The 23,458-nt window shown below is 42.8% G+C and overlaps 1 protein-coding gene across 1 annotated transcript; it reads left to right on the top strand.

The window, feature by feature from the left end:
• Positions 1–21,977: 21,977 nt before the first annotated feature.
• Positions 21,978–23,134, top strand: LOC122060959. The gene is made up of 3 exons (XM_042624089.1): positions 21,978–22,137; positions 22,617–22,724; positions 22,849–23,134. The coding sequence occupies exons 1-3, from the start codon at positions 21,987–21,989 to the stop codon at positions 23,037–23,039; spliced, it is 450 nt and encodes a 149-aa protein (XP_042480023.1). The 5' UTR covers positions 21,978–21,986; the 3' UTR covers positions 23,040–23,134.
• The last annotated feature ends 324 nt before the right edge of the window (positions 23,135–23,458 follow it).

The raw sequence follows: 23,458 nt of genomic DNA on the forward strand, positions 1-23,458 counted from the left end.
ATCACAAAACACCAGTTTACCTATCGTGTCACAAATGGTGGTGCCATGGAAGGTCATATCAACCCAGATCTATTCTCTACACAATGGGAAGGGAGATATATAGGTAGGCCAATAGCTGCGGAGAACCTTCTTCCAGACAGAGGTAGAAGAAGGGGTAAGAGAAGAAGAGACTGTCAGTATTTTCTACCTCATTCCAGTAGAGGCAACAAGAGGGGGAGACCGGGATGTGGCAGTTGATGAGGAAGGCTTGCATGTAGGGAGGCAGTTGGAGAGAGAGCAAAAAAGTGAAGTTGTGATGAGGAATATGGGCTTTAAACCAGACAATGTTATGCCAATGATAGAGATTACCAAAGTATGAATATAGTTTCAGGTAGAGGCAAAGGTAGAGGAGAACATCCCAGTTGGGGAAGGGAGCCAAGTAATTTTATCCTCTCTACCCCAATGACCAGGAGGGACGGGAGGGAGGGAGGACTAGAGATTAGCCAAGGGAGAGGGAAGGAGTGAAATAACCTAGAGGGGGAGTGAATAGGTTATACTACTGGAAATTAAAATCTTTTCGATTATATCGGATTCCCAAATGTGATTATGAATTAAAACTAATGCAGAATAAAAAAATTCACAATCACACTACACGGAGATTTATAGTGGTTTGACTCAACCTGAGTCTAGTCCACTCCTTACAAGTTCCACTTGTAAGGTATTTCACTAGCTCTTCCCTTTCAGTATAGTAAGTAGGGAGGAAAACCTTTACAATCTTTTAAGGATAAGAGTATCCGTACAATCCCCTTTACGGGTAGAGAGGCACCTTACAATCTCCTTTATAGGTATAAAAGCACCTTAAAATCTCCTTTACATGTAGAGAAGCACCTTATAATCTCCTCTACAGGTAGAGAAGCACCTTAACAATCTTATTAGGACAAGAGAATCCTACACTAGCCTAAATACAGTCTAGACAAGTGTAAAAGAAAGAAGTGGAATAAAGTTTTGAATTACCTCATGCGGTGCATGTATGAAATGCAATGATGTATAAGAATGCACCTTATTGTCTTTTCAGTGCTTGTAGAATGATAAATAATGGAGAAGACTTGCATAGAGATAGTTGAGTTCTTCTTTGAAGATATGCTCAAATAGCAAGACTAGAACTCAAACATATTACTTTCTTTTCTTCACTCTAATCCCCCAATTAATGCACTTGGATGTGTAATATTAAGTGTTCTTTTTTTGTTCATTAATGTGGGCTATTTATAGAGTGAGTGGGATAAGAGAGGAGTTTAAAATTGTCTAACAGACACTTTTTATCCCATCCGGTAGTTACCGGTTTTATCCGGTAAGTACCGGATCATGCTTCAGTACTTCAATTATAGCCATTGGGTCCAAAATAGCCATTGAGTATTCAAAAATATAGCCGTTGGGAGTGTCCAGAACGCATCTGGTAGTTACCGGTTCAATCTGGTACTTACCGAATGGCCTCTGTTGGCCATGTCTGAGATGTATATCTCATCCGGAACCAAACCGGTCAACTGGAAGAATTTTTGGATCAATCCGGTAGTTATGGTTCCATCCGATAGGTACCGGATGGCCTCTGTTGGCCTGTTCTGATCAACAGAACCTGTCTACGCAGATTATTATATGGAAACAATAATATCTTCCTCGTCCAAACACGGATTGATATGATTCAAGTTGCATTGGATTCAAAACTCAATGATCTACAACTTTCATGAGAGTTCATCTCCTAATACTGACTTTAAGATTACTCAAAATTCCCTTTTGTCATGTTAATATGGTTTTCACAGAATTTTACTGAAACATATTTTTCTTAATATGTTTCTAACCACTTAGGGACTTTCATACTTAGTCAAGGTATGTCGTAAGGTCATTCTAGTATGATGTTATGCAATGCATGAGGTGTGTGCATGGATATATGTAAGTTTACAAATTACATATAAATAACTATTCTATCCTAGAGGTCTTCTTCTCCAATTGAACCTTAAAGTCTTTATCTTGACTTCTACTCTTGGCACTTCTTCTTTCATTCTTCTTGTTTGCAATTCTATGACTTTGAGCTTAACATCTTGAAGCTTGAATTATTCTAATACCTTCTTTAATCATTGATCTAAACTTGTTGATGCACTTCATTTTATGACTTCATTCTTCATTTCTTCGTTTCATTCATCAAATTCGATCTTTGATATAAAGTCCCTACAAAATAATACTTGAAGGCAAATTTTGAAATACCTTCATATGTTTGTTATCATCAAGACCAACTATAGGAGTATGGGCATATCCGTAACAAAGAGGGGTCCATTCTCCCCAAGAAAAGATCAAGGCAACAATAGAGGATATGGGAAAACCCGAGGAGTAGAGAATCCGGGCTCTAGGGAGAGGTGAGAAGAAGGAGGATGCCAATAGGGTGCTAGAGGTCCAGCCAAAGGGAGGCATTGGAACCATTCCTTATGGAATAATAAATGGGCATTAATGGCCTAATATTGAGGGCAAGAATGTTGTGCCAGATCCAGGAGGCATTAGAAGTAGGAGAAGTAGTCCGAATGGAGTCATGTTTGAGAGGAGAGGAATAGATCCAAGAGACCCAGACGTTGTTCTAGATGAGCTTGAGAATGCTGGTAGAGTTGATGTCTTTGAGCCTACACACTTCAAGGCCACCCTTAGACTTGGGAAGGCAAACTTTGTCCCAACTCAAAGGGTGGAGGAATTTTGAGGATCAGATCATTTCCAGAGGAAAGAGAGAAGGGACTCAATATCCTTGGAAGTTATAACAGGAAGGGAAAAGACACCAGACCAATAGTGGGACATTATTGAAGGACAGATCTGATGAGAACCAAATGGCCAGTATAAGAGAGCAGCTTTGCTTTCCAGAGCTGGAGCCTTCTCCTCCTCTGGTTCAGAATAGGGGAGCAATGATGGACAGTGAGCCTAGAATGGATGAGGAGACCCAGATATTTAACAAGGAGGGAGCCAAGGGGGGAGGCCAGTGATTTAAAAAATATTGTCATGACATAAATCAGTGACCTAAAGAGGAAAAAGCTAGATTTGAGGAGGTTAATACAGAGATCTGGAAGAGATTCAAAGAGGCAGAGGGAAGACATGATGGAGAAAATGGAAGCAGGGGGGCTTTGGAGAAGATCATGAGATCATTGGCAAAGGCTAGATGGGTGAGCAAAAGGCACTTGCATTTAGGGATAGGGGAAATAAGATGCTGCTCGGTGGAGGATTGGATGGAGGAGGACAAAACCTCAAGGGCAAGTGAGAAGAGGAAAGGAGAAAGGGGGCATCCTTGCCGAATACCCACAGATGAGGGAAGTATCCAATAGGGTTGTAATGCCCCAAATTTTGGAACCTTAGAATATATATATATATATATACTTTTTATGCTTGCTTAAATATTTAAAGTTAGGGTGTATTTAATGACTTAATGGGTTAGCATAGTAGTTAGTACCTTGACTAATTAGTGGTCCTAGGTTCAAATCTTGTTAGTATAGTAAATAAGGGAGTTTTATTTAATTGAAATTATTTTCTTTTACTTCTAAGATTCTTTTATTTTATTTTTAAGATTCTCTCTTATTTTTTAAAAAACATTCTTTGTGGACCCCACCCCATTTACATAAAACATTAAGTTAGAAGAGAGAGAGAGGGGGGAGAAATGGAAGAAAACTGTGGGAAGCGAGAGAAACGTGGGATATGAAAGAAAAGAAAAAATAAATAAAGAAAGAGGAAAGAAAACATAATCATGAGAATGAAAAGAAAGAAAGAAAAGAAGAAAGGAAGAAAGAAAGAACAGAATCATGGGAAAGAAAGAAAGTAAAGAGAAGAAGAAAGGAAGAAAGAGAGAATAGAAAAATGGGAAAGAAAGAAAGAAAGGGAGAGGAAGAGGGATTTTGGAGTCTACCCTTCCATTCAGCCTTCTTTAGGTAATGATGTTCTCTTTTCTTCTGGTTTTTCTTTTGGGACCCAATTATTCTTAGGGTTTAGGGTTTTGTTGTACTGTTAGGGTTCTTGGGACCCATTAGGGTTTTTCTTGGGACTCGATATGGGATCCAATATGGACCCACACCATGATCCAAATTTGATATTCTTTATAAGGATTTGAGATTTAATTCATTGGGAACATATATATTTCTGGGACCCGATATGGGACCAAACCATCATCCAATATGGGACCCAAACTATGACCCAAATCTGATATTCTTTATAAAGGTCTAGGATTTAATTCATAGGGACCATATGTATTTTTTTTTTTTTGGGGCCTAAATTAAATTAATTGGTTATTTTGAGACCCAATTATTGGGACCTTGTGCTGGTTAGATATGACAAAGATTTCTTTAGGATTCTCTAGGCTGCCTAAAATGGGTAATTAGGAGACCTGAACTTGTATTTCCCTAATTGTTTACAATCCAACTATGAACTTTTGGGCATACTTTGGGGGTTAGTAGAGCCTTCCTAGGGGAGGTTTCAATCCAAATTTGGAGACTGTATGTTTAACAGATTGAGAGTAATTTAGATTTACTGAAATCTAAAAGTTTCACTCTGAGATTGTAGTTTTTCTAATTACTCCTTGATCACTCAGCTGATCATTCTCATCTTCGGAAGGGTGATAAAATGTGTTAAGGGGAATTATTTCATAGAGTTTGACCTATGTTTGGGAGGATTGACTTTTGGCTTGACTTTTTTGGTTGACTTTTGAGGAGAAAGTGAGGTATTTGAATTAGTTTTGAACTGGGAGATTAATGGGGGATGTAATTAATTACAGGTAGTGTTTAACATGAGCATTCAGAGCTCAGAGGGTAAAATTATGAGACTTGCAGGCTGAGGTAAGTGGATTATAGTGGGGCTACGCCACAAATGTGTGGTCTGATTGTATGATGAGATGTTTTGTATGCTTCTATGTTATACTTGTTCCGAATTGTGTTTATGTGCGACATGAATTCTTGGGAGTGATTGATAATTGATGAAGGTGATTATTACTACAATGTATATTGATGTGATTTTTATGTGAAGAATTTACCTATGTGTTTTTAAAGAAAGTGATTTTGTGAATGTGTGAAAAGAGTGTGTGAGGGTAAATAGACTACTCCGTACCAGACTAGAGAGGGGTGTCCCGTTGAGCCGCGGGACTTATACCCACTATGTATAGTGGTGTATATTTAGTCACAGAGTGATGACAACAGTGTGATTGTGTGATCGTGTGATTGTGGGGGCCGTGTTTCCCTCTCGTATTATGGGTAGTGGTAGCTTATTTCCCTCAGTGTCAGCTAAAGTATTATAAAAATGAATATTTTTTTTATATGATCGTATTTTAATTAAAAGTGTGATTTTGAGAAATTAAAACTATTTGTTTTAACTGTTGTTTTTGTCTGATGGTTTGCCCTGTGATGTGCTTTATTATTTTCCCTTACTAGGCTATTGAGCTTAACCTATTATTTGAACATCACAAATGATTGAGAAGAAGGTATGCGTGGAGCAGGCGTTCGAGGGTGACCTGAAGCTATTATCAGCTTATTTTATTTTATTAGATGTTTATAGTAGGATGTGGATTTATATAAACTCTGATAGAGCATTTTTATTTAAATTTGAGAATGCACCTTAGATTGCCACCAGTAGGTAAGGTTTGGGATATTTTATCTATGAGTACCTATTTTATTTTGTTGACATTTGAATATTATGAGTTCTCATATTCCTGTTTGTTTTAATGAATGATATGAAATAGTTGAGTTAGAGACAATTTAAAACAAACTTGTTCTTCAAATTACCTATCGGATGGACCAATATAAGAAATGAGTAAGAGAGCGGTAAGTATAGACAGAATATTATAACATAGGAATTGGGCTCCTAGCACAATAGAACAAATATTCTCACCCTTAAATGAGTAAAGTACATATACAATTGAAGTCTACCAATGATGTTGTAACACCCTAAACTGGAAGCAACTGACCCTAGTGTTATAGCCTAGTTGGCATAAGAAGGTAGGCTACTCTTCCATGAAACCCCATATACAATAGTGGGAGAAAGGGAATTTGGCTAATTCATGGGCTAAGGAAGGAGCATAAAAATTACCAAAAATGAGTGGAACTAGTCCTATAATGAATGGATTCAAAACCCAAATGTTAGGATAGCTAGTGGTGCAAAAATGCTCAAACTGGTGGGATACCACACTGCCAACTGGCCAGTCGATTCAGTTGGCAGAATGCAGGAAAAATTGGTATTTTTTGTTGGGGCCCACATGCCTACACCCACAGGCATCACACTTACCCAACATGTAGAGGTCATCATGCTGACCAAATCCAAATTAATAAGTCAATATTTGGTGGATTTTATTAAAGGGAATTAAATTTTATATAATTTATGTTTTAAAAGTAGTTTTTAGAATTTTATTTTAGAACTAATTTTGTAGTTGGATTGGTTCAGCCAAATGAGCCTTAAGGACCCTTAGGGCTGAACCTTAAAAGCCCAAAAATGCCTCTTTTATTCCATTATTCTGTTGTATACTATGGTGGAACAGTAAGAAGGAGAAGGAGAAGGAGAGGGGGGCTGTTGCACATGGTCTGCAACTGCTGCCCCTATTGCTACTGCTAGTTGTTGGACTGCAGCAGCTGCCCATATTGCTACTGGTTCTCCCAAACGGGCCCTAACTGTAATATCCCGCTTCTTAAACCCGGTCTGATTTCGCGGTTGAACCGGTGTAACCATGCAGGAACCGAGCCAGAGGATGTTAGAGCGGGTTCCTTATGGGCTATGATGGCACGGGTGACCTTAAACACCGGCTGGCCCGACAAGTCCGAGCCAGTGCCAGAAGAGACGAGAGTACCCAAACCGTGTACGTGCACCTACCATAAGGCTATGTACGGATAAAACATGTATTATATCTGTATTTTAAGATATATACGTAGGCTACAATGTATGCCTGGGGTGGGGTTTGAGCCGAGGTCCGAGCCCGGTCAAAATCCCAAGTTTTGACTCTCGGGTGGGTATGACAGGTGGGTACACCCACCCACCTGAGTGACCCACCCAACACTATTCACTTAATTAGGAATAGTATATAAGGCTTTATGATTTCTTTCTTTCCATTTATTACCCTCGTACGTTTGGTGAGAAAAGTAAAGAGGAGAGAGAAAAGAAAGGGAAGAAGAAGGGAAGAGGAAGAAAGGAAGGATTTCAGTGGCGCCGAAGCTCGATCTTCCCATTCCGGCGCCGGGAGAGTGATCTTCAACTCTAGATCTACAGTTAGAGGTAAGCAAAGTTAGGTTTTGTGAACATTCACCATACCCAAGCTTTAAACCCTTGATTCGAGTATGGTTTCTTAAGATCTTGTAAACACCCTTGGAAATGATGAATCTAAGGTTTAATAAATGATTTATGTGTTGATCCTGAAGGATTTGAAGAGATATTGACAAGGTAGAAGGAGCATTGTGAGTTGGAAGTGATTTGGAGGGTTTGAAGTCATTCTTGAGCAAAGAAGGTAAGATGGTTCCTCTCACTTGAATCTAACTTAGATCTAAGCTAGAACCATCCTATAGGACTTTAAAGGTGTGAAGAATGGATTGAGAAAAGCCCTATTTGGGTCCCCAAGGAATGGAGGAAGTTGAGAAGAAACTGGGGTTTTTCCGCCAAAACCGACGGGTACAACCGGAGGGTCCCTACCCGCCTGAGAGCACCCACCTGAGAGGCCAGGGGGGGTCCCTGGCCAAACCGGCGGGTAGGACCGGCGGGTCCTACCGGCGGGTATGGACCCGCCGGTCCAAACCGGCGGGTAGGACCGGTGGGTAGACAGCCCACTTGTCCGACCCACCTGAGTGGCCTCGAAGATGACCCTTATGTCCGATCGAGCCCAAATCGGACGTGGGACCTTCTTTCGATGTTCTAAACACGATTTTGACATCGGATTTCATAAATTTTGATTCTAAAATGGTGAAGTACTAACCCCGCTCAATTTTGTTAGGTTCACCAAAGCCTACCCGATTCGCTCCGGATCTCACCCGTACCGAACGGAAATCCTTGTACACTACAAGTAAGTGGAGAGAGGACGTTTGGCCTTGTTTCAAGGCATTTGTTTGGCATTCATATAACTATATCTAATCTAGTCATGTCATCATGAAAATGCTATATAGATTAGTCATACCTCACATTGATGTGCATTTATGCTATGTTTACTTTTCAAATGCAAATTGAATGTGATGTTATATGTTGAATGTGGACATCATGTTGCATAATGCATTGATAGATTAGATGCCGTGGTCGGCTTGGAAACGAATGCATTGGTGGCCCGTGGTATGGGACACGGTGGCACTATGCAGTCGTACTACATATAGGAGCATGCGGTATTAGGATTCTCACCATCCCGTGCTACGACCCTTCCCAACAGGGGTTAAGGTGTTGGGTTGCCATTTGGGGGGAAGCAGGGGTCGCGATTGTCGGACACTGTGGCGGTTAGGCATTACGCCCGGCGAGTCATATAGGACAGCCGGCAACCCCGGTGGTACATTCAAGAGGGCCAATCGTACTGCTTTTAAATTGCTGGAGTCAGCACTGTCATTTAATTTATTTACATTCTGTTGAGAGCCGGTGGACGGCATTGTCTTTATTTTTCCGAGTACTCACGGTGGGCCTTCTCCAACAGCCCTATGGGCGTATCGCGGGAGGGAGTTCGCGGCTCGTACCCGGAGTATACGCGCACTGTGGTTGTAGTAGCACTAAAACCAAAGACTTAGTAATGTTGATTAGGTGTATGTGATTAAAATGAATTGCATGGCATGTAGTGCATATGATGTGTTGTGATGTGTGGACTGTTGTGTGTGGTCCACCTCTCTACTTACTGAGCTAGTGAGCTCATTCCACGTGTACCCCCCCTTTTTAGATGTGTTTGCAGGTCATGCATCTGAGGAGTACGGGGTGGGTCCCACAGTCGAGTTTCCTGAAGAGGACTGGTGGACCCCTGAGGAGTTTGAGCACGACGTAGACTGCGCATGTGAGAGCTGTGCTGCGGGACAGCAGTTCTGAGGTCGAGCTGAGCTCAACCTTGATGCCGAGCTGAGCTCCAGCCTTGATACCGAGCCGAGCTGTGTACTCTGATGATTTTGATGAATTCTTGTATATACTTGATATTTGAACTTTATTCTTTTTGTGTATATATCATGCCTTCGGGCCCAAATGTATATAATATTTGTATCACCATTTGGGTATCAAGTATATGGGAATTATTTGCAGGTAAAACTTAGTCTTCCGCTGATCTGATGAATTGATGTTAGTGTGTGTATGCTGTGGTGGAATACAGTATCTGATGATCCTGGCAGGTTTGGGTTAACCGGTGTTAACTCGGTCACCGCTCCGGTTCAGGGTGAACGGGGTGTGACAAACGGTGGTATCAGAGCGTGATGCTCTGCTCCACTCACAGCATACCATTAGAATCCCGTAGACTCTATAATAGGAAAATGGGGTTGGGTAAAGATAAAAGCTTAAAGATTAAAAGTCAAAGAAAGAAAGTATAAAATGGAGTTATATTATAAGTTGCATTCATGGCATGCGAGAGTGTAGATAAAAGGTGACTAGGATGGTACTATAACCTATAAAGTGCTATTTCGATGAAATTTCGGCAGCATAACGGCGTAAAGTGGGATTTCCAAAAATTTTACACAAAACCTGATAAACAACAGATAATAATATAACCAAGGGCACAGATAGAAAAATCACATTACCACAAGAAACCACACAGGTACTCCACATATGAAAACACCACAACAATCCATTATCCAAAGATATTTCATTCCATAAATGAAAATCAAGTTACATTGCAATTACAAGGAATGAGAAGAAATAAATATACAATGTCTACAAAAAAAAGGAGAAAACGGGTAAACAGCTAGTATGGGCGAGCCAAGCCCTCACTGGTCGTCGTCATCGTCGTCGATGATCACCACGTTCGCTGGAGGCCTGGAGTTGACATCGAAGCGGTGATCGTAATAATCGAACCTCGCGTTCACCACCTGTACCTCCCTCCGAAGCCGGCCATAGTCTGCTGAGATAGCATTGGCCCTGGTGTCCAAGTCCTGACCCAGCCTACGGAAGGAATCCTCCAAGGTGGTCTGCCTGGAGGTAATCTCGTCCAGCCGCCTCAGTATCTGGACCTGGCCATCCTGCAAGGCCCGCATGGAGGCTGTCCTGCCCTCATAGTCGTAGTCACCACTCCCAGGTGGTGGGGCTGCAGCTCTGGAAGAACTAGGACCCGGACCTCTCGACTCCTGAGGCACCTCCTCAGGGATGCTGCCGCCCATCAGATCCTCCTCCTCGTCCTGAGGAACGTAGTCCTCATCCTCCTCACTGGACTCCTCCTCCATGGGGACATCCACCATAGGGGCAGCCCTCCTACCCCTACCTCTCTGAGCTCCTGATCTAGGAGGTGAATCCATGAGGGTATGTAGACTCATCTTCAAGAGGTTGCTCCGATCGAACCTATCAGCCGGAGTCTTCCCCTCCTCTCCGCTCAGATTCACCCCGAAGAACTCGAAGATCCTGGTGAGGATCCTGCCGTAGGGGAATCCTCCATCCTCTGGGTGGGAAGCATGGTGCTCCATCGCTCGGAGGATGATATAGGGAAGGCACAAGTGCTCCCCGCCTCCCTCTGCGGCCGTGAAGATACAAAATGCAATGAAGGCCGCCATGAAACCCACCTGGTTCCGATGACCTCCTCTGGGGAGCAGGTTGAACTGGATCAACCGGGCGAAGAGACGGACCTCAGGGAAGAAAGATGTCTCGGACTCCGGGCGACTGCTGCTGCCGCAGATGGTCTCGTAGATGAAGTCCGGTGTCTCCATGCTCATGAACGGTCCCTGAGGCCTACTCCTGGGGGGACTGTAGTATCGGTGTCCCGCCGCCGATATACCCAATATGCTGGCCAAGGTGCCTACCGTCAGCTGGATATCCACTCCCTTCACCAAGCTGCTGATGGTGAATTCCCCGTACTGATACGACACCTCCAGGTTGCAATAAAACCGACGGACGAGCTGCTCGTAGCATGGTCGGTCCACCTGAAGAATAGAGTCCCAGCCCAATGCTGAGAACCTCTCCTGAAGCCTGGCCTTGTGGAAGTCCTCGACTACCACGGTCTTTTCCATCAACACTGACCCCTTCAGGAAGTTTGGCCAGTTGGCTGCGGCCTCTGCACTAGTGAAGTGCTCCTCATCATAGTCTGAAGGGTCAGACTGAGCAGGTGCAGGTCTCCCTGTGCGATGAGCTGAAGTGCTGGTCTCCGCACTTTTCCGCTTAGAAGCGGTGGTCTTGCGTCGAACGCCAGAGGAAGATGGTCCTCTGCCGGTGCGTGAAGACATCCTGGCAATAAGAAAAGGAAGTGGGGTTAGTACAGAAAGGAAAGACAACAGCATTAAAAAGGGGAAATCCAAAACCCAATTCATGCAAAGACGGGAACGACAACGATCTAGAAATGATAGAAAACTTATGACATGAAACATGGTAGATGACAACGCATGGAAACGTGCCAAAACAGCAAAGGACAGCAAAAGCAAAGAGTATAATTAAAATGAGGGAATTCAAGTCCATGGTGCAAATTCGAATAAAATGGAGAACAACCGGAAACCATAGGACTAAGACGAGATGACATAGTAGTGGGATGATGGAAATGCAAGAACATGCCCCAAATAGACTATAGAGTTCTATAAATACTAGTATGAATGAAAAATCAAGGAAATCAATGCCAAAAATAGGAATTTTCATGGGAAAACATAGGGATTCCAAGCATAATGGATGATTCATGAAATCTAAAGCATATTAAGCATAAAACAAGTGGAATGTACTACAAAGGAATCACCAATTTGAGAAAAGGATCAACAATGTAAGAAATCCCCAAATTTGGAAACCTAGGGCACAAATTGGGGGTTTTTCCCCAAATGAAGGAACAAATTCCTATAAACTACGAATGACTACAGTAGAATCATCATAAACACATGGAAAGACTATACTATGGTGAAAAATAGAGAAAGAAAGCCTAGAAAGTAAACCCTATTCAAGCATTTCACCCAAATGGAAATTCTGGAAAAAGGAGAAGAAGAGGAACTTACTTGGATGAAGATGAGTTGATTCTTCACTAAAGCGCCGAGTGGATGAGTGGAACCGCGAGTAGAAGCGCCGAGTCGACTCCCAAGATCGCCCAAAAGGAAAAGGAAGAAAGAGAGGGGAGAGGGTGAGAGTGACAGGCAGAACAGGGCCCTTCAGGCCCTGTTCGTGTTTTATCACGAGCGAGACCGGCGGGTCAGACCCGCGGGTCCCTACCTGCCGGTGACACCCGCCGGTTTGGGGTGCTGGGACCGGCGGGTCAGACCGGCGGGTCCCTACCCGCCGGTTCATCCCACCGGTTAGGACAGAAGTGAAAATTTGGAAAATTTTGGAAAAATTTCCTTCTCTTTCTTTTCCCTTCTTTTCTCCTATTATGTTTTCATTGGTTTTATGGTGGATATTATTCCTATGATCAATATGCTATGGTCAAGTGGGACCATTAGCATGTATGTTGTGGACTTTGCCTGTATCTTGGAATTGAGCTATGATTAATTACAGGCTATCATACACTACAACACCTCATATAATGGCATATGATTGTGTGCCTAAATCAGTTCTACGGTGTTTAACCATTATGGTTGTGATATGTTCCAGGTACAGGGATACGATGGTACGTACTAGATCCGGTAGTAATGCCCGAGGTACCTCGCGGGGTCCTCGTCGGGTCGGTCGACCACAAAATCCCAGAGGGTCCCGTTCTGTGGGGCATACCTCACCTCCACTACCTCCAGAGACCCTTGGTCAGGGTGGGGCACATGGGGACCCACCTATGACTGCACTCCCGGACCCTCCACCGGTTATCACACCGGGAGATGTTGCTACAATAATTCAGCAGTCCCAGCAAGCTTTCCAACAACAAATGCTTCAGCAACAGCAAGCATTTATGACTGCCATCCAGCAACAGTTGGATTTTTCTCAACCGGGTCAACCTCCCCGGGTACTCACTCCGCAGGACCCACCTGTAGGGTCGGGAACGGGACCACAAGTGGGTACACCTCCAATCCCACCATTCGGTATTCCTCAGCATGGGATGCCTCATCCATACTCCTACTATCCTGCCTATGCTCCTAACTTCCCGGCGACGAGTAATACGTCAAGGGTAGTGGAGTCGTTCAAGAGGAACTTACCACCGGTATTCTCTAAGGTGGGGAGTGATCCTCTAGAACCGGATCAATGGATCCAAGAATTGGAGAAGATATTTGAGGTGCTTGAGTGCACGGATGCCCAGAAGCTCATTTGTGCTGGGTTACAACTCAAGAAAGAGGCAAATTCTTGGTGGCAAGCTTCCAAGCCTATATTGATGGCTGCTCATCCAGAACCTACTTGGGAGCAGTTTAAGGAATTGTTCTTGGATAACCATTATCCGCGCAGTTTCAGAGATCGGAAGGAGACTGAGTTCATGGCCTTAACTCAAGGAGGTAAAACTGTCCTTGAATATCAGCAACAATTCGAAAGTTTGTTCCATTTCGCCCCAAGGCATATGCGAACAGCTGAAGAGAAGGCAGCAAGGTTCCTAAAAGGCCTAAAAGCATCTATTGGGTCTGTGCTTGAAGTCTTGGATTTGACCGAATATGGCCAGATTGTACAGAAGGCCAAAACAATGGAAGATAAGCAAAAGGGTGAACAGTCCCTCACTCCTGGACTGTGGAAGAGAACAAATCCATTCCCAGATGTGGGAAATTCCTCCAAAGCATACCGTGGATCATACAGTTCTGGGCCTATGTACAGGCAGCCCTATAGGCCATCTGGTTACCCTTCTAGGCCAGTTGGTGGTTCGGGTTCTACTCCCTTTCGCCCAAACACTAGTGTGGCACCTACAGCTTCAAGACCACCTCGACCTCCATCTGCAGCGGGTCAAGTGCAAAGGGGCCCCGCTCCAGTTCCGACGTCTCAGATTCACTATTTCAACTGCCATTCCTATGGGTATTATGCGAAAGACTGTCGGTCCCGACCAGCCTTGCCCTCCAGTCAGCCCTCTGCGTATCGACCTCCCTTACCTCGAGGCAATCAACCGCAGGGAAGGATGTATGCCTTATCAGCCGAGGAAGCTGAGGCTAGTACAGAAGTTGTAGCAGGTACATTTTAAAATTTAAGAAGTTCATTATGATTAATATTAATGACCTGCTGAAATCAATATACATTGTTATATTAGGTATCCTACCCATATCGGGCATACCAGCCTATGTTTTATTTGATTCAGGAGCTACTCATTCATTCGCATCTAAGAGATTTGTAGGGAAACTTGAGATGTCACCCAGAATCCTAGACCATGGAATGATTGTTAGTATGCCTACTGGTAAAGTTGCACAGTTGAAAGAAATGTATGGGCCGTGCCCAGTGGAGATTAGTGGAAAGAACTTTGATGCACAACTCATTAAATTCAATATGCAGAATTTTGATGTTATATTGGGTATGGATTGGCTGTCGGCTCATCGAGCTAATGTGATCTGTGCGGAAAGGCTGATTAAGGTGACAGATGTCGAAGGGAAAGAGTGGATGTACAGAGCAGATACAATGAAAAGGGTGAGGAAGGTCCTCGTCTCCGCTCTCCAAGCGGTGAAGTTGCTAGAAAATGGATGTCAGGGTTTCATAGCCTCGGTACTCGATGTTGATGCAAGAGTTACACCTCTAGAAGAAGTAAAGGTGGTTAAGGAGTTTCCCGATGTTTTCCCAGATGATCTGATGCATTTACCACCTGATAGAGAGTTGGAGTTTGCCATAGACTTGACTCCTGGAGCAGCTCCAGTATCTAAGGCTCCATACAGGATGGCACCAGCTGAATTGAAGGAGTTGCAGATGCAGTTGCAGGAACTATTGGAAAAGGGGTTTATTCGCCCAAGTGTTTCACCTTGGGGTGCCCCAGTGTTGTTTGTCAAGAAGAAAGATGGGAGTTTGCGTATGTGCATAGATTACCGGGAGTTGAATAAGTTAACCATTAAGAACCGGTATCCATTGCCACGCATTGATGATTTATTTGATCAGTTGCAGGGAGCCAGAGTATTTTCAAAGATAGACCTTCGGTCCGGCTATTATCAGCTCAAGATAAAGAGCAGTGATATACCCAAAACAGCATTTAGGACTCGATACGGTCACTATGAGTTCCTAGTGTTATCTTTCGGGTTAACCAATGCACCGGCAGCATTCATGGATCTAATGAATCGAGTATTTCAGGATGTGCTCGACAAATGGGTAATTGTTTTTATTGACGATATCTTGATCTACTCCAAGACCGAAGAGGAGCACACTCAACACTTGAGAATGGTGTTACAGAGGTTGAGAGATCAACAGTTGTTTGCCAAGTACAGCAAGTGCGAATTCTGACTTGAACAAGTTGGATTCTTGGGGCACGTAGTGTCTAAAGCCAGAGTCGAGGTAGATCCTGCAAAGGTGAAAGCAGTAGTGGAATGGGAAAGCCCCAAGAATGTTACTGAAATTAGAAGCTTCTTGGGTTTGGCTGGATATTACCGGCGCTTCATTGAGAATTTTGCTCGGATCTCAGCACCAATGACCAAGTTGACTAAAAAGGGTGTGAAATTCGACTGGGCAGAGGAATGTGAGAAGAGCTTCCAGGAATTAAAAGAAAGGTTGGTGACGGCCCCTGTGTTGACTATTCCTGAAGGCACAGGTGGAATGAAGGTCTATACCAATGCTTCCAAAGTTGGTTTGGGTTGTGTTCTCATGCAACGCGGTAAGGTAATAGCGTATGCATCCCGACAACTAAAGGAGTATGAGAAGAATTACCCCACTCATGACTTGGAACTAGCTGCAGTCATTTTTGCCCTTAAGATCTGGCGACATTATTTGTATGGGGAGAAGTGTGAGATATACAGTGATCACAAAAGCCTGAAGTACTTCTTCACCCAGAAGGATTTGAACATGAGACAGAGGAGATGGCTTGAACTCATGAAGGATTATGACTGCGACATTCAGTATCATCCCGGCAAGGCTAATGTAGTGGCAGATGCATTGAGTCGGAAGACACAGACTGTGTCGCTCTCATACTTAGCAGTCAACCCACCACTCGTGCAAGAGGCGATGCTAATGGATGAAACCCTCTTATATGAAGGGGCAACTGTAGAGCTTGAACCTCAACCAGAAAACCTTAAATGGTTGACTGTATCCTTGGCGGCTCTACAGGTGCATCCGGAAATTAGGCAAGAGGTGATAATGAAGCAACCTTTGGATCCTGAATTGCAGCGGATCAGAGTTAAGGTTCAAGATCAAACAATGAACGACCCAGATTTTACTTTAGCCAGTGATGGGGCATTGATGTTTCGAGACAGATTGTGTGTACCCGATGATTTGGATATACAAGACAAGATAGTGCGAGAAGCACATAGCTCCGAGTACTCACTTCACCCAGGAAGTACCAAGATGTACAAAGACCTCAAACAAAGTTACTGGTGGCCAAACATGAAAGTCACCATAGCTTTGTATGTGGCGACTTGTCTTACCTGCCAGAAAGTAAAAGCTAAGAGGCATCGACCTTATGGTACTCTTCAGCCACTCCCAGTACCAGAATGGAAGTGGGAAAGGATTACAATGGACTTTGTCACCGGACTACCAAGTACACCTAAGGGAATGGACGCGATATGGGTGATCGTTGATCGGCTTACCAAGACTGCTCATTTCATTCCCATCAAGACCAAGTTCTCCATGGCCAAACTAGCACAACTTTAAATGGACAACGTAGTGCGCTTACATGGAGTGCCAGTGAGCATTGTTTCAGATAGGGACCCAAGGTTCACTTCCAGATTTTGGAAAAGCTTACAGCGTGCCTTGGGATCACAGCTGAATTTGAGTACAGCTTTTCACCCACAAACGGATGGTCAGTCGGAGCGAACCATACAGATATTAGAAGACATGCTCAGGGCATGTGCAATGGAGATGAGTGGCAGTTGGGAAGAATATATACCTCTTATGGAGTTTTCATATAACAACAATTACCAAGCTACAATTGGGATGGCTCCATATGAGGCGTTATATGGCAGAAAGTGCAGAACTCCTTTGTATTGGGATGAGGTAGGGGAACGTCGAATGTTAGGACCTGAGATGATACAAATGACTTGTGACAAAGTCGACGTTATTAGAGAACGGATTAAAGCAGCTCAGTCCCGTCAAAAGAGCTATGCGGACACCCGCAGGAAAGATATTGAATTTCAGCCAGGAGAAAAGGTATTTCTCAAGATCTCTCCTACTAAAGGGTTGCAAAGGTTTCACAGAAAGGGGAAGTTGAGCCCAAGATACATTGGACCATTTGAGATCTTATCCCGGGTTGGCTTAGTAGCCTACATGCTTGCTCTGCCACCTTCACTTGGGGATGTTCACAATGTATTCCATGTATCCATGCTGAAGAGATACGTGCATGATCCATCTCATGTACTACCCATGGAACCAGAGTACCTAGAAGCTGATATGACCTATACAGAACAGCCAGCTGAAATTTTGGACCGGAAGGTGAAAACCCTTCGCAACCGCTCCATTTCCTATGTAAAGGTGCGATGGGTTGATCATTCACTTGAAGAAGCATCTTGGGAGGTCGAGGATGAAATGCAAGCCAAGTACCCTCATCTTTTTATCAACCAGGTACGCAATTTCGAGGACGAAATTTTTCAGAAGGGGGGGTAATGTAATACCCTACTTCTTAAGCCCGGTCTGATTTCGCGATTGAACCGGTTTAACCGTGCAGGAATCGAACCAGAGGGAGTTAGGGCGGATTCCTTATGGGATATGATGGCAAGGGTGACCTTAAACACCGGCTGGCCCGACAAGTCCGAGCCAGTGCCAGAAGAGACGGGAGTGCCCAAGCCGTGTACATGCACCTACCATAAGGCTATGTACGGATAAAGTAGGTATTGTAGCCGTATTTTAAGGTATATACGTATGCTACATCGTATGCCAGGGGTGGGGTTCGCGCCGAGGCCCGAACTCGGTCAAAATCCCAAGTTTTGGCCCTCAGGTGGGCGGACAGGTGGGTGCACCCACCCACCTGAGTGACCCATCCATGTGCACTGTTCACTTATTTAGGAATTATATATATAGCTTTATGATTTTCTTTTCTTTCCATTTATGACACCCGTACGTTGGTGAGGATAGTAAAGAGGAGAGAGAAAAGAAAGGGAAGAAGAAGGGAAGAGAAGGAAGAGGAAGAAGAGAAGGATTTCAGCGGCGCCGAAGCTTGATCTTCCCATTTCGGTGCCGGAAGAGTGATCTTCAACTCTAGATCTACATTTGGAGGTAAGCAAAGTCGAGTTCTTTGAACATTCACCATACCCAAGCTTAAACCCTTGATTCGAGTAGGGTTTCTTGAGATCTTGTAAATCCCCTTTGAAATAATAAATCTAAGGTTTAATAGATGATTTATGTGTTGATTTTGAAGGATTTAAAGAGTTATTGACAAGGTGGAAGAAGCATTGTGGGTTTGAAGTGATTTGGAGGGTTTGAGATTGTTCTTGAGCAAAGAAGGTAAGATGGTTTCCCATCCCTTGAATCTAACCTAGATATAGGTTAGAACCATCCTATAGGACCTTGAAGGTGTGAAAAATGGGTTGGAAAAAGCCCCATTTGAATCCCCAAAGAATGGAGGAAGTTGGGAAGAAACAGGGTTTTTCCCGCCAAGACCGGTGGGTACAACCGGCAGGGCCAACCGGCGGGCCATCCTACCCGTCGATCCTAGCAGGGGCCCCTGGCCCAACCGATGGGTGGAACTGGCGGGCCCTATCGGTGGGCCCCTACCCGCCGGTCCAAACCGGTGGGTAGGACCGGTGGGCCAGACTGCCCACCTGTCTGACCCACCCGTGTGGCCCCGAAGGTGATCCTTATGTCCGATTGAACCCAAATCGGACGTGTGACCTTCTTTTGACGTTCTAAACATGATTTTGTCATCGGATTTCATTAATTTTGATCCTAAAATGGTGAAGTACTAACCCCACTCAATTATGTTAGGTTCACCAAATCCTACCCGATTCGCACCGGATCTCTCCCGTACCGAATGGAAATCCTTGTACGCTATAGGTAAGTGGGGAGATGACGTTTGGCCTTGTTTGAAGGCATTGTTTGGCATTCATTTAATTATATCTAGTCTAATCATGCCATCATGAATATGCTATGTAGATTAGTCATTCCTCACATTGTTATGCATATGTGCTATGTTTACTTTCTAAATGCCAATTGAATGAGATGTTTATATGTTGAATGTGGACATCATGGTGCATGATGCATTGATAGACTAGATGCCGTAGTCGGCTTGAAAACGAGTGCATTGGTGGAATGGGACATAGAGGCACTATGCAATCGTACTATTGTCATATAGGAGCATGCGGTATTAGGATTTTCACCATCCCGTGCTACGACCTTTCCCAATAGGGGTTAAGGTGTTGGGTTATCATTTGGGGGGAAGCAGTGGTCGCGGGTGTCGGGTCACCGTGGCGGTTAGACATAACGCCCGACGGGTCGTGTAGGACAGTCGGTAACCCCGGTGGTACATTCAAGAGGGCCAATCGTACTGCTTTTAAATTGCTGGAGTCAGCTCCTTTATTTTCAGTCATTTACATTTCTGTTGAGAGCCGGTGGACGGCATTGTCTTTACTTTTCCGAGTACTCATGGTGGGCCTTCTCCGATAGCCCTATGGGCGTATCGCGGGAGGGAGTTCGCTGCTCGTACCCGGAGTATACGCGCACTGTGGTTGTAGTAGCACTAAAACCAAGGACTTAGTAATGTTGCTTAGGTGGATGTGATTTAAAATGTATAGCATGGCATGTAGTGCATATGATGTGTTTTGATGTGTGGACTGCTGTTTGGTCCATCTTACCACTTACTGAGCTAGTGAGCTCATCCCACGTGTACACCCCTTTTTTTAGATGATTTTACAGGTCATACATCTGAGGAGCATGGGGTGGGTCCCACAGTCGAGTTTCCTGAAGAGGACTGGTGGACCCCTGAGGAGTTAGAACACGACACTGACTGCTCGTGCGAGAGTTGTGCTGCGGGACAGCAGTTCTGAGGCCGAGCTGAGCTCCACCTTTGAGGCCGTGTTGTGCTCCACTTCTGAGGCCGAGCTGAGCTCTACTATGTGATGCCGAACTGGGCTCAACCCTTGATGCCGAGCTGAGCTCTAGCCTTGTTACCGAGCCGAGCTGTGTACTTTGATTATTTTGATGATTTCCTGTATATATACTTGATATATGAATTGTACTTTTATTGTGTAATTATCATGCCTTCGGGCCCACATGTATATAATTATTGTATCACAATCCGGGTATCAAGTATTATGGGATTATTCACAGGTAAAACTTAGTCTTCCGCTGATCTGATGAGTTTATATTAGTTGTGTGTATGCTGTGGTGGAATACAGTATCTGATGATCCTGGCAGGTTTGGGTTAACCGGTGTTAACCCGGTCACTAGCCCGGTTCTGTGAGATCGGGGTGTGACAGTTACAATTTCCCAAACTGAAATCAGCCCAATAAGCCTTCAGTTCGGTTTAGTCTGGGTTCAATCGACTTAGTCCAGGGTAGTTTTATGGTTTAGATATTGACACCCCTACCCACAGTAAAAGAATTCTGTGGGTGAAGGAAAACCACCCCTTTTCTTAAAAAAAAAAAAAAAAATGAAGAAGGACCCTTGCACTCTGGAGTAGGAAATGCTAGACACAGACAGACACGTAAAGACCATATTGCCCCCCCTCGTATGTGCTGAAGATGCTTTTGTTTGTGGTCTCATTAGCCCGCACATCTGGCATTTCCTTCACCAAACCGACAAGGTTCTTTTGCCCATAAAAAAAAAATGAAAATTTCATAGGTAAATGAAAATGAGAACATGAGGCCATGCATGTATGTCAATATGGAAAGATGCATAGCCATATAGACATATCTTTTGTTTGAAATCTTTTTAAATTTTGTAGTTATCCATTAGGTGAAAGAACTTTGCCAGTGTAACATAGAAAACACAAGTCCAATAGGCCAATGGGAGGGTGAGTGGGAAAATATCCAACGCACGCCCAGTGGGGCAGGACCTACACAATCTAAGCGTTTCCTGGGCCTGCTTGGCAGCATTCTTTTTCCCTTATCTTTTCAGTAAATATAGTAATAATTGTGAGTTATGAGGCATGTAACTTTGGTAAGTAAGTTATGAGGTTTGTCAATGCAACATGCCATCTTAACCGGTGGGAGTTTCTCTCTCAAATAACTTCCACCTTTGGCATTAAGTCAATAAATTCATACCATAATCTTTGGGTTTTTTGGACAACAACTGACTACGAAAGAGAATGCTACCCGTTTGCGTTTCCCATGCCTAGGCACATGGGAAAGTGGAGGCAAGTACAAGGGTATCTTTTCATAGTCTAGACATATTTTTTCTTCAGAAAAAAAAAAAGAATGCTACCTGCTTGCATTCTCTACGCCTAGACTTAGGCGAATGCAAAAAGACTACGCTGCCCCCTGTGGTCTGCCCATGCACCTAAGATGCCTTTATGTAGACTCTCATTGGTCTGTGCTTTGGCTTAATTACCCTATGAGTGGGTTCTTACCCTTTTCCTTTTCTAAAGATAAACATGTATGGTATACCAATCCATTCATGAAAAACTAAACACAATCTTTGCTTTTACTCACTTAGAGATTATTAGCTAAGTGAAAAATCTATATGTTACTTAGCTGTATTTAGGCGTGTACTTATGCCAGCGGGTAAGGTTCTTTCTGTCTATGTTGAAGTTAATCCATTTACTCTCTTTTACCATAAAAAAGCCCCATTCACCTATCTCTATTCTTATTTTCCATTTGTAGAGTCTCTTTAATGATATTTGTCCTTTTATTCACCTAACATTGCTTTGGCAGAGGGTTTTCTTTGGATCGAGTACAATATAAATATAGAAATAACATTTCAAGTCTAGATCAGTTGCTATCTCTTTTGAAATCATGGAACAAAAAAATAACAAAATTGATTTAGGCGTCCAAGTCAACAAGCTCAAAATGAAGAAAAAGGGTTCCAAGAAACACTATCAAGCGGCCCTTATCCATGCCTGTAATCAATATGCCGAGGGGGAGAGTTCACCAGAAATGCTGAAAGGTAAGCAATATATTTGGGGTTAAATAAATTATGAAGTAGTAATTAGATGCAAATACAAAACCATCCCAAAGTGAAGAATTTGGTTTAAATGAATTTTGCCCTAAAAGTTTTCAAATGAATTATAAAAAAGGTGGGTGGATGGGAAGGTCACTAGAGTGTTATGAGAAAATTTTCTTAATAATGTTTCAATTTATAATTGTAAGTATTAGTTAGAATTATAAATTTTTAATCATTCATGTTTTTTGTCTTTATTTTTTGTTTTTTGTTTTTTTGTTTTTTTTGTTTTTGTTTTTGTTTTTATTTTTGTTTTTGTTTTTGTTTTTGTTTTTGTTTTTGTTTTTTGTTTTTTGTTTTTGTTTTTGTTTTTTGTTTTTTGTTTTTTGTTTTTTGTTTTTTGTTTTTTGTTTTTTGTTTTTTGTTTTGTTTTTTTGATTTTTTTGATTTTTTGATTTTTTTTTTTGATTTTTTGTTTGTGGCAGGTGAAGTTGATTTTCCCATTGATGATGATGGCCCAAGCAATGACCAAGAACAACAGGGATTGGATGACATTGGTGAGTCAAAAGAACTATTCTTTGATGGAGGGGAAGGTCAGTAGAGTGTCATGAGAAATTTTTTGAATAATGTTTTCAACTAATAAATAGTAAATGTGAGTTTTAGAATTATAAAATTTTAGTCATTCATGTTTTCGTCTTAATTTTTTTGTTTTCGCAGATCAAGTGGATGACATTCACAGGAATGATGGCCCAAGCAATGAGCATGAAGAAAAAAACGTGGATATATCTGATAAAGAGTTGACGGAATTGAATGAGAAAGAAAAGCCACCGTTGAATGAAGAGGTTGAAAAGATCTCTAAAATCCGCAACTTTGATCTTAATGAATTTCCCAAAGATGATGACGAGTAAAAATTAGACACTTTTAATAACTCATAAAATAATAATTATGCGACTTTCACTTCATGAGAATTTAAATTTTCTTCAGTCTTTCATGATTTATGCTATTTGTGATCATAGGGTACTTCTACCATACTTCTTTATGCGACACAGAGCCGAAGAGTACTTTTGCGGCGGTCTTTAAAATTTCTGGCAATTTTGAGCTTTTAATGATGCGTTTTAAAAAGCATCCGCTATATATATAGTAACTTTTGGCAGTGGTATAATTCTCACCACTGCTTATTATCTGTTGGTCTTTTTATATAGGGTGGTCTTTAAAACCGTTGTCATTTATGAGCTTTTTACGATATATATATATATATATAGGGCGAGTGGTAGCAGGACGTACGTATTACAATCTTATTTTCACTTTCTTTTAATATTAACCGTCC

This window comes from Macadamia integrifolia, chromosome 14 (assembly GCF_013358625.1).
Source record: "Macadamia integrifolia cultivar HAES 741 chromosome 14, SCU_Mint_v3, whole genome shotgun sequence".
NCBI lineage: Eukaryota > Viridiplantae > Streptophyta > Magnoliopsida > Proteales > Proteaceae > Macadamia > Macadamia integrifolia.